General features: G+C 41.0%; 1 protein-coding gene across 2 annotated transcripts in view; it reads left to right on the top strand.

Moving 5' to 3' along the window:
• Eif2b3 (eukaryotic translation initiation factor 2B subunit gamma) overlaps positions 1-8,213 on the top strand; it is a 109,792-nt gene extending 101,579 nt beyond the window's left edge. For both annotated transcript variants that reach the window (XM_077791276.1, XM_077791275.1), the window contains exons 11-12: positions 1,943-2,046; positions 8,052-8,213. In XM_077791276.1, coding sequence (XP_077647402.1) covers positions 1,943-2,046; positions 8,052-8,104 — 157 coding nt within the window. In that variant the 3' untranslated portion in view covers positions 8,105-8,213. The remainder of the gene's footprint in view (positions 1-1,942; positions 2,047-8,051) is intronic.
• Positions 8,214-12,331: the final 4,118 nt, after the last annotated feature.

Genomic DNA, 12,331 nt, shown 5'->3' with positions numbered 1-12,331 from the left:
AAGTTTTGGCATTTGGGAAGGATCTTTTTTATTAGCCCATGTATCAATGATTTCAATCTTTGGAATGTCCTCTTTCCTATTTCCCATGCCTCCACTGGGTTTCTTAAGGATTTTTCCTTAGTTGGTTTGGTTCATTTTTGTTTACATTGTACTTACACCTTCCTATTTTCCTTTTCCCCTCCAACTGCCCATTTTTGCCTCTTCACATTTCTGACTCAGAGATATTCAGAGTTGGGGCAGAGGTTTTTCTGCAGAGCCATCTTAACCTCAGTCTGACCTAATCTTCTTTTAGTCTTTTCTCCTCTTAGTTTTTTTGTATTGCATTATGACTAAATGTTTGTATCCTAGAGTCAGGCAGACTTGGATTAGAATCTGTCACTTAGCAGTTATGTAGTTTTGGGTAAATGGTTTATCTTCTCTAAATTTGTTACCTCCTCTACAAAATGTGATTGCTATTTTAACTACATCAGAGATAAAAATGGTATACCCAGAATCATCTAGGAAGGTTTTTTCCCAATTAAATACATAAGGTTCCTATCCAAGACCTACTAAAATGATTAATGGGAACTCAAAACATAGAGTGTGGTTTCATTTGTTATTTTTTACACAGCCCAGGTGACTTTTCAGATGAAATGACTGAATTTGTAAAAGAAATTACTCTAATATACATCGAGTATTTTTTTTTTTAAAGAGAGAGTGAGAGAGGAGAGAGAGAGAGAGAATTTTTAATATTTATTTCTTAGTTCTCAGCGGACACAACATCTTTGTTGGTATGTGGTGCTGAGGATCGAACCCGGGCCGCACGCATGCCAGACAAGCGCGCTACCGCCTGAGCCACATTCCCAGCCCTACATCGAGTATTTATTTAGCGCAGTCCTTGGCATAGAGTAGAAATGCAGTAAACATCAGTGATGATTTTTCAAAAGGACCTTTTCTCCTACCTACCAATCTTCAGGAGCTAGGAAGCTGCTTTTAAAATATATTCAAATGCTAAGAACCACTGCTACTCTAGAGAATGTACTTTAGGGTTTGGAATAATCTTTTATGAAATGAAAGCTGGTTTCTAAAATATCTTTTTTGGGACTGGAGGTGTAGCTCAGTGGTAGAGTGTTTGCCTAGCATGTGTGATGCCCTGGGTTAATCCCTCAGCACTGCCCAAAAAAAAAAAGATAGATAGATATATCTTTATATACACACACACACACACACACACACACATATCATACACACATCATTTTCAAATTGTTAAACTTTGACAGTTGCTGGGATTATAGGTATACGGTACCATACTCAGCCTGACCTAGTTTTTAATTAAGGCAGGTAGTCCATTAATTCCATTTCTAAGAATTTATCTTATAAATAAGCTCATATATGTTTGTGGCTGTACTACCAAAACATTGAAAGGATATCAATATATATATTTTTTATAAAAAGATATATATATATCTTTTTTTTTTCTTCCTGAATGAGTATGATTTTGACTAACCATAGTTTTTGGTGAGAGCTGTGGGTAATCCATTGTTTTCCTAATTAATCCCCTAGGAAGATCCATGATTTTTGAATCTCAAGTGAAATTTGTCATATATTCTTAGCTAAGAAGCAGGAGTGATAGGTCAGCCCAAGAACCAGCCTCACCTTCTACCTGCAGATTGAAGGGGGAAGAGAATTTGGATGCTATTTAAACCCTAAAGTCTGGGGTACTCTAAAAAACTGAAATGAAAATATCTGTTCTTTTTAGGCCTTGGAGAAAGATCATTATGTGCATATTCTAATTCTAGAATTCTCTAAAGCCAAGTTCTCCCTTAGTCAGCCATTCTGTTTTCCAGTGATAACTTGACACATGTAACCATTAACAGGACTGGCTTTGGGAGGATCCTGAACCTCCAGTGGTAAGGATGGTGATGAGAGTCCTGGACACTCTAACTTGGCTGTTTTGTTACAGAAGCAACATCCAGGGCAGCGTCATCTGCAACAATGCCGTGATCGAGAAGGGAGCAGACATCAAGGACTGTTTGATTGGAAGTGGCCAAAGGATTGAAGCCAAAGGTAAACCAAACCCAAGCTGCAATCACAGATGTGTTCTTTTCTTTGCTTTTTTTTTCTTTTTTTTTTTCAGTGCTAGGGATCAAACTCAAGACCTTTTGCATGCTAGGCAAGCTCTCTACCACCACCACAGATGCCATTTTTTAACACTAGCAGAGATAATACAAAATGGAGAAGATGTGGGAAACAAGCTCATACACTACAGATGGGAATATAAATTTAAAAAGCCATCTTTGGAGAGCAATTTACATTGTTTTCAAATTGTTAAACTTTGACTTAATTCTGTATCTAAAAATTTATCTTAAAAAAAAAAAGAATTTTTTTTTTTTTTTTTAGAGAGAGTGAGAAAGGAGAGAGAGACAATTTTTAATATTTATTTTTTTTTAGTTCTCAGCGGACACAACATCTTTGTTGGTATGTGGTGCTGAGGATCGAACCCGGGCCGCACGCATGCCAGGCGAGCGCGCTACCGCTTGAGCCACATCCCCAGCCCAAAAAAAAGAATTTATCTTATAAATAAGCTCATACATGTTTGTGGTTGTACTACCAAAACATTGAAAGGATATCAAGGGGCTGGGATTGTGGTTCAGTGGTAGAGTGCTCGCTTAGCATGCATGAGGCACTAGGTTCGATCCTCAGCACCACATAAATGTAAAATAAAGATATTGTGTCCACCGAAAACTAAAAAATAAATATTAAAAAAAAAAGAAAGAAAGAAAGAAAGGATATCAATAAATCCAATGGCCAGATTAGCACCAGTACTTTACAATGGCTTTTGAACATGAAACTGGGCCAGTAATGCAGCAAAGACTCCGAAACTACCTAGCTCTGGCCAACTGAAGTCCATGAGTGCATCATCTGACCTGGTACAGGGTTCTGTTTGTTTGTTTGTTGTTTGGGCCAGGGGTTGAGGGGCAGGTAGTAGGGATTGAACCTAGAGGCAGTGGTACTCTACCAATAAGCTACATCCCCAGCCCTTCTTTATTTTTATTTTGAGACTGAGTCCAGTTAAGTTTCCAAGTTTGGCCTCAAACTTGCAATCCTCCTGCCTCACACTCCCGAATTGCTGGGATTACAGGTACACAGTACCATACTCAGCCTGACCTAGTTTTTGATTAAGGGAGGTAGTCCCTATATTCCTGGCATGGGAGAGAGTTTGCAAAATATAACACTTGAAAGCCATTCTCAACTAATTAGAGGAAATACTGTAAACTGTGCTGTTGGCTTGCTCTGCTCTGCAGAAAGACTGATAGTACTTCAGAGACATACAAAAACCAGGTGGGGGCTGGGGATGTGGCTCAAGTGGTAGCGCGCTCACCTGGCATGCATGAGGCACTGGGTTCAATTCTCAGCACCACGTAAAAATAAAATAAAGATATTGTGTCCACCTAAAACTAAAAATAAATATTAAAAAAAAAAAAAACAGGTGGTCAGGAAAAATTTCAGTTGTCTTTAATTTGGCTGGATTTTGTTCGTGTGTGTGTGTGTGTGTGTGTGTGTGTGTGTGTGTGTGTGTGTGTGTGTAGAGTGCCAGGAATAGAATTCAGAGCCTCCCAAATGCTAGGCAAGTACTCTACCGCAGAGTTACACCTCCATCCCTGACTAAACTCAAAATCAATTTAAAAAAAGGCAGATTGCTTTGGGAATTATTCCTAAACCTAAAGTAGAGTAGGGTAAGATAGTGGGGTTGCTGAAGAAATAAATTCCACAAATTCTGTAGAATTCACCTCATTTTCCTTTTCTCCGGTGAACATGCCATCTTTTATTTTAAAGATGAGGTCTTGCTTAGTTGCCCAGAGTGGTCCTAAACTTTTATGTTCACATGATCCTCCTGCCTCAGGCTCCTGAGTACTAGGACTGCAGGCATACATCACAGCACCTGGCTTCCTCTTCCATTTTTTAAAGTTACATGTCTCCCTTTTGGGCTTGAGAATCCAAAAAAACTTGTGATCCCAACTACTCGGGAAACTATTTGAGGATTTGAGGATTGCAAATTGGAGGCCAACCTGGGCTAAGTCATGAGACCCTATCTCAAAATTTTAAAAAGGGCTACAAATGTATCTCAGAAATAGAGTGCTTCTGGTTCAGTCCTCAATATTGAAAAAAAGCAAATTCCTAGCCAGTGCAACACTCAAGAACTATTACTATAGCTGGTTACAGTGGTACATGCTTATAATCCCAGAGACTAGGGAAGAAGAGGCAGAAGGATCACAAACAAATTCAAAACTAGCCTCAGCAAGACCCTCAAAATAAAATATAAAAGGGACTGGAAATCAGGCTATGGTTGTAGCTCCATGGTAGAGCGCTTGCCTAGCATATGTGAGACCCTGAGTTCAATTCTCAGCACCATATATAAATAAATAAAATAAAGATCCAAAATATTTTTTTAAAAAAAGGGGGAGCCAAGCACAGTGGCACATGCCTGTAATCCCAGCAGCTCAAGAGGCTGAGATAGGAGGATCACAAGTTCAAAGCCAATCTCAGCAATGGCGAGGTGCTAAGCAACTCATTGAGACCCTGTCTCTAAATAAAATACAAAAATAGGGCTGAGTGGTCCAGTGCCTCTGAGTTCTATCTCCAGTACCCACCCACCCCCCAAAAAAAGTACTGTTACTATGGATGACCTTGACAAAACTATCTACTCAGATCCTCACCAACAAAGAGCTTCAAAGTTCCCAATTTTCCTCATATAGAGGAATTACATGAAAAATGTTCATCCTAAGAGGTAATGTGTCCCCTTTCCAAATTCTTTAACACAGTCATTATATCCATAGCAATTTTTTACACCAAAAATGTGACTCTCATAACCCAGATGTAGGCTTTGCTGCCACTTCTTAGCACTACCAAGAGAAAAATCCCACCCCCACTTTTGAATAACTTCATGCATGCCAAGCACATACTCCACCACTGAGCTACTTCCCCAGTCCACAGGCTTTCTTATAACAACTCTGGCTTTTCTCACCCGATCACAATACTCTCAGTGATTATCTCTCAAAAAATCCTATCAGCTCAAGCAGTGGATGGCCACAACCAACATTTAAAACCTGGAAGGTAGCCCAGTGTAGTGGCACATGCCTATAATCCTAGCAACATGAGAGGCTGAGGCAGGAGGATCACAAGTTCAAGGCCAGTCTCAGCAACTTAGTAAGGCCATCTAAAAATAAAAGGGCTGAGGATGTGGCTCAGAGGTAAAGTACTTCTGGGTTCAATCCCAAGTACCCCCTGACCAAAAAAGAAAAAACCTGAAAGACTAATTGGATGCCTCATCTGATTCTCTTCTGTCAATGATGGAACTTGGATCACTACATTATTAATCACATAATCAGTCCTTCAGCCATGAAAGCAGACCTTATTGTAGATCAAGGTCTTGATATATACATGACATAAGCCAAATCTTCCTGGCTAGCAGAAATCCTTCCTAGTTTCCTAACAGTGCAGCTTTTCATTTGTGATATATTATTCCTTTCTATCCCATTGATTTTTTTTCCCCAATTTACCATCCTTCCTTTTAGTGTTCCTTTTGGGATTTTTCTCAACCTAATTCCAGCCTAGAGCTTTACCACTGTATTTACTGAAGCCTGCTTCCAACCCTGGCCAAGCAGAACTAGATCTGCAGGTTTCCTTCAACTTATACTATGAAATTACATCTACCCCCAACATTCTAGATACATTCTCCCCTGAATCCCAGTAAGCAAGATCCTATCTGACATCCAGGCCAAGAATAGACCAGAGGAAAGAGGGGAGAGTAGGAAGGGGGTCCCTTAGAGTGTGGCAGAGAAGAAAATGTTGTCTGCCCCAGCCAGGCACCTCTGGTCTAAAGCACTGAGGTCCAAGAAAAGTGTGAATTGAGACTGAAACCATCTTCACAACAGTCCATTGTCCCTGGCCAATAAGAAGACTGGATGAAGGAAGAGCTAGATGTGAGTGTATGTGAGGTGATGAGTCTGACTCATAGAAGAATAAAGTGTAAAAGGAGCTTTGGGAGGTACCCTAGGAAACTAGTCAAAGAAGCATTTTCTTTTCCTCTCTCTCTCTCTCTCTCTCTTTTTTTTTTTTTAGTTATACGTGGACACAATATTTTGTTTATTTTTATGTGGTGCTGAGGATCAAACCCAGTGCCTCACATGGGCAAGGCAAGTGCTCTGCCGCTGAGCCACAACCCTAGCCCAAAGAAGCATTTTCTTTGTTCTTTTTTGTTTAGTCTTTCCTTGGATGTGGAGCCTGATAGTTACTCACTAGCCCTAAAGAATTTAGCAATCTAAGCACTAACTGGGCCTCCTTCCCATCTATCACTAAAGGAAACAGATGGCTATGAAAGATTAAAAGGAACATCTTCTAGAGAAGGTGTACACAAACCCAGTATTCTGATGAGTTTTTTTGTTTTTAAGAGTATTATAGTTTCATATAGTAGTTGAGTTCATTTTGACAAAACCTTATGCATGTGGAATTTGATTTCAGTCCCCATTCCCCTGTCCTTTCCCTTTTCTCCTCTCTCCTCCTATTCTCCTTCCTCTACTCTACTGATCTTTTCACTCACTCACTTATTTTATTTATTTGTTTATTTTTGGTACCAGGGATTCAACCCAGGGGCGCTTAATTACTAAGTCACATCCCAGCCTTTTTAATTTTTTTATTTTGAGGCAGGGCCTTGTCAAGTTGTTGAGGCTAGCCTCAAACTTGTGATCCTCCTGCCTCAATCTCCCAAGTCACTGGTATTACAGGTTTGCACCAACATTCCCAGCTAACTCATTGACTTTTATCAACAGCTCTCTTCAGAAGATGGTATTACAGTAGCCCCCCTTTACCTACAGCTTTGCTTTCCATAGTTTCAGTTATCTGCAACCAATCATAGGCCAAAAATATTAAATGGAAAACAGAAATAAATAATTCCTAAGTTTTAAGGGGCTGGGGTTGTGGCTTAGCGGTATAGCGCTCACCTAGCACGTGCGAAGTACTGGGTTTGATCCTCAGCACCACATAAAGATAAATAAATAAAGGTATTGTGTCCAACTAGAACTAAAAAATAAATATTAAAAAAAAAAGTTTTAAATTGCATTCTGTTCTGAGTAGCATGATGAAATCTCATGCTGTCCCACTCCATCCCACCCAGGATGAGAATCATCCCTTTGTCCAGCATATCTATGTTGTAAATACTGCGTGCCTCCTCCATATGTAATAGCCATCTTGGTTATCAAATCCACTCTCAGGGTATTTCGGTGCTTGTATTCAAGTTGTACTTATCAAGTAGCCTAATGCTATAGCACAATGCCTGTGTCTTTCACCTCACTCTTCCTATCATGTATGCATTGTATCATCTCATATCATCTTAGGAAAAAGGGTGAATACAGTAAAATAAGATATTTTGAAACAGAGCTACATTCATATACCTTTATTATTATAATATGTTATTATAATAGTTCCACTTTATTGTTAATTGTTAAATAATTTATTGTTAATTGTTAATTTACTGTGCCTAATTTTTAAATTAAACTTTATCCTGTGTATATACACATATATATAGGAAAAAAACATATAAAGGATTTGGTGCTGTCTGCAATTTCAGGCATCCATGGAAGAATGAAGTATCTCATTTATCATTTTAGCCTCATTTCTTCTCTTTTCTTTCCTCTTATTTTCCCTATTCTCTGACCACACCACAGTATTTTGTGTTCCCCATTCTCACATTCCTATGTCTTTGCCTATGCAGTTCCAACAGTCTAGAATATCTTCCCTTTGACCACTGCCTGAAAAACCTTTGTTCATCCTTTAAGATCCAGTTCTAGGTCTCCTACTTATGCTTCCCAAAGGCAGGTATATAGTTAGTCCCATCCTTCTGTGTGGGAAGATGCTATCTCTTTCATAGCCCCTTTGGCATGTTGCAGTTCTAAGAGCGTCTCAAGAACAGAACCACAATCAAATGTTTGTGAACACAAAATTAGAAATAATTGGATTTAAAATGACATCTTCTGCTGCCAGTTCTCAGAAAATCCTTTCCTTTTCTTTTGTAGCTAAACGAATGAACGAGGTGATCGTGGGGAATGACCAGCTAATGGAAATCTGAGTTCTGAGCAAGTCAAATTTCTTCCTTTTGGCCCCCAAAACTCCAGATGTTGGCTGGCCCACTTGTTTGACTTTGTATTTATTTCCTAATAAAGAAAGGCTTCCAAAGACATGCTGGAGAGTTGTGGAGCAGTCCTAGGCTCTGTGTCATGTTGTCTCCAGGTATTCACAGTGCGAGTTCACGGGTCATGTTTAAACACCATCTAGAGGAAGTGTGTGAACAGAATAGCCACAGTAGCCTAACTCTTGTACCAAAGTTATCAGACTAGGGGAGCACCTGTCCAGTAAAAACGCTCCTATTAGTGCAACTTTCTGACTGGCCAACCCAGCCCAGTCCATAAAGCAACTTCCACCTAAAAAGAGATGGAACTACTTCAGTCTCTGACCCTAATCACTCTTTCTAGACCCATAGGCTTAGTGGATGGCAGTACCTCCCCTGACCATCAGCCTAGGACTTACTGTCTTGCTTCAATACCTGCCACACAGATTCCCAGCATCTGCCACCACCCTGCTCACCCCCATTCATTCACTCCAACCCTCCCAGCCTCAACCATTGTTTCTTGGAGGCTCTTAAAGCAAGAAGGAGAGCAGACCTTGCCTAGACAGCCAGCCTATCCCCAGTGGTTGTCATGGAGGCAGAAGCATGGACATCCATGATATGAGCCAAGCCAGATCCCTTTTCACCTCCCATTGGTGAGGTCTGCTCAGCCTGGTAAGGAAGAGCCTGTAACTAATATCATGGTTTGAAATTCTCCCTGCCTGATCTCTAGCTGCACTCCTTTATGTCCTAATTATATAGACATTCCTGCCTCAGATAATGAAGAAATGTGATTTCTATATTCATAGCCCTTTGGAGTCCAAGCCACACTTCTATCAGCCAGTCCTGCTCCCAAACATAAGTACACTCTGCTCTTGTCTCTCCCTGCACCGCTTTTACAACCTGCAGGTGTTTGGTGGAAGATAAAAGTGGCTCCTTGGGTGATATTTCACCTCCTAGAATTATCAAAGTAAAGGTTTCTCTTGATGTCCTCACTGTGGGTGGCAGTAATTATAAAGAATGGTTTGAAATACTGGTTTCTACATTACTTAAAAAATCTCAAGGCTCTCAAGTTCACTTGAGTAATCTTGCCCAGTCTTAGTATTGTTTCTCATTGAACTTGTGAGAGACCAGCATTCCTACCCTGGGGGAGCTCCACCTCCATCAGCCTTCTTGGGAGCTCTAGAGCTGCACATTCCTATCCCTGGTTAAGACAAGGTTCCTGAAAGATTGCCCTAATCAGACAGGAGCTAAAATGGCTTAGCAGAAGTGGCTAAAACCAGTAGGACTAAGGGAAATATCGGGATAAAGAGCTGTAGTGGTGCCCAAAATGGTCACTTTTGGAACTGAAATGAAATTTTTTGGCCTTGATGGTGCTGAAGACAGAGTCCTGGACTGGGTGGAAGAAGACTTGGCCTTTATAATGTTTTTGATTTTAGCTACATCACTGCCTTTCTTTTGACCCTGAGTTTCCCCATCTGTAGAAGGAGAGATGTGCAATGGGAAGACCCTTCCTATTCTCAGGTTTTGTCTCCTTTCTCAGATCTTTCTGACTATTAGGGTCTGGGAAGCCCAAGAGGTCAGAAAACTTCTCCTTGATCACAGAAAGGGGGTGGAGCTAGATAGGTTTGGAGGAAGAGTAGGGTAGAAGAACTGTCCCAGAGCCCTGCAATGCCCCTTTCTGTCCTTCCCCACTGATCCCTTTGAACCCCTGACAGGGAGGTAGATAAACACCTTCCCCCTGCCTTCCTATTGCACAATTCCATCAAGCAGTCCCAGCACCAAGGAAATAAGGGAACTGGAGCAGAGAAAGTATAAGAGTCCCAGAGGAAGGCCTCACCGAGTCTGAGTCCCAGCTGGCATGCAGCTTCCAGCACTTGGGAAGCTGAGGCAGAAGGATCACTTGAGCCTAGGAGTTGAAGACTAGACTGAAGACCTTAGCTAAGACCTCCACCCCAGCTCAAACAAAACAAACTAAAACACTAAATAGTTAAATGTGTCTGAGGGAGAGGGAGAGGTACAGGAAAGACCACCCAGAAAGAAGGTCTAGAAAGCTTAGCTATGATGAAGCTGGCTAGGAGGGAAAGAGGCTGGGCAGAGAACACATTCTATTAGAGGCCAGGATGACTTGTCCTTGGCCTGAACTGTCTTCCACCACCCAGAGGGATTGCATCAGGGTTCTTCCATGGAAAATGAGGAGTTGATGCTTTGGCTCATCACCTCTCTCCCCCATACTCAAGGTGAAGGGTCATTTGCTGATCTCTTTATTAGCCTCTGGCACCCAAGATTTGATAGATGCTATTGTCTTGAAGGGAGTGGGCATGTATTCCCAGGCTTGGCCCCTAATGTAATGGGTGGGTTTGGGCATAGCCCAGAGCCACTGCTTTCCTCCTCTACATATCAGGCTCATTCACTCTGCCTGTCCCAGATAACAGAAGCCACCAAAAACAGGGTAAATGAGAAACCTGGGGGAATGCCAAGGAATGAAGTCCTGCCCTGGCTCTCTCTAATTCCCACACGGACCTTCCCCTAAAGCCAGACTGGTCACTTTCCTCAATACTGCATGTGAGAGTGTACTCCACCTCATTTTTCCTGTCACTTGTCTTTGGCCATATATCTTATCTCACTTAATCCTTATGTCAGTGTCATAGATAATGTGACTTTCCCAAGATCTCACAGCCAGTAAATGAAAGATTCAGACCTTGAACCATGTTTTTTCCTTTTAGATTCTGTCATCTCCCACCTTTCCTGCAGTTTTTCTCACTTCTGGAAAACTTCCTCAGTACCTCAGCACACAGTGGTTCCCCTCTTGGTCTCTGTTCTCCCCTCAGCCTATAAACTCCATTTTTAAAGATTTTAAAAATAAAACAGGTACCCTACAACCTCTAGACCTCCACAAAGGGTTTAGACACATGAAAGACCCCAAGACTTATTTGTCTCATGAATCAGTAATTAAATTTAATCCTCGGTAATAAATAATTTTATTAAATTGCTTCTATCCTTTGTTATTCTTCAGAAACTGTCTCTGGTTTGGGCCCAAGACACACATATCCTCATCCAGTGGAAGTGACAGTGAAGTAAGCCCACTCAATGGGAAGCAGGTTGCTTGCAGAGGGGAAAGAGGAGCTTCTTTATTCCTCCTGTTATTTACCTGGGGTCTCTGGCTTTAGCTGTACCTGAGCTCAGCTACATTCAGGAAATCATTTTGTTGAGAGAAAGAAAGGTTATTTTGGAGCTTGCCACAGCCAGAGGGGACTAAGCTCTACTGAGGTTGGAACTGCAGACCCGCTTGTCTCACATTATTCTTTGGACTGATTGGCAAGAGATTTTCTCAGTAGGCAGGCCCTGCCTTGGAATCATCCATTAAAATGCTGGACTTTCTTTATATACAGAGTTACAAAAAAATGGTGCTGTGAATGGATAATTATGAATGTAATACACTCCACTATTGTCATGTATATAAGAAATAAAAAAGAAAATTAAAAAAAGAAATTCTGGACTTTGCCACAATTGTTAGTGGTAGAAGCAGAATAAGTTCCAAAGCCCAGGTGTTTCAAATCTATTTCTCCATGGACTTTATGTCTTGCAGAGTCTGGTAAGAAGGAAGATCTCAAGAGCTGCTTAAAGTAAAGTAGGTCTTCTCTAAGTCCTGGTGACATCCATTGCTAATCTTAGGCCATTCACTGTCTAACTACACCCCCAAGGCAATGTAGGGACCTATAGCCTAGTTTAGACTGTTTCTGTTTCCAGAAATTTGCTAGGAGTATCGAGTGGGACCCACTCCTCTATGACAGGGAGGAAGAAAATACTGTGCACATATTCAGTTACCACTTGGCCAACAGTATTGTAGACAATAGTTCCTCCCCATTTTGCTGGATGAATGGACAAATGGAAGCAGCAAACTTGTTAGGTATTCACCCCCTCAACCTGAAGTTTCTCTTTCCCTAGAACTGAGGTTCAGAAGAGGTGTTCACACAAATTTCCAAAAAATAGATTGGCAGTGTACAGCAAGATCATGAAAACGTTCATACTTTTTGACCCAAACAACCTTATTTCTGGGTATATGTCCTCAGGACATTCTGCAAATGATTGTTACAATGACAATGTAGTAACATGAAATGTTTATGATGTAATGATAAAAAAAAAAAAAGTCTAGGGACTGGGGATATGGCTTAAGTAGTAGCGTGCTCG

The sequence above is a fragment of the Urocitellus parryii genome, chromosome 11 (genome assembly GCF_045843805.1).
Source record: "Urocitellus parryii isolate mUroPar1 chromosome 11, mUroPar1.hap1, whole genome shotgun sequence".
Taxonomy (NCBI): domain Eukaryota; kingdom Metazoa; phylum Chordata; class Mammalia; order Rodentia; family Sciuridae; genus Urocitellus; species Urocitellus parryii.
Note: the sequence above shows the minus strand (reverse complement) of the source record. Positions and strands in the feature narration are given on the sequence as shown.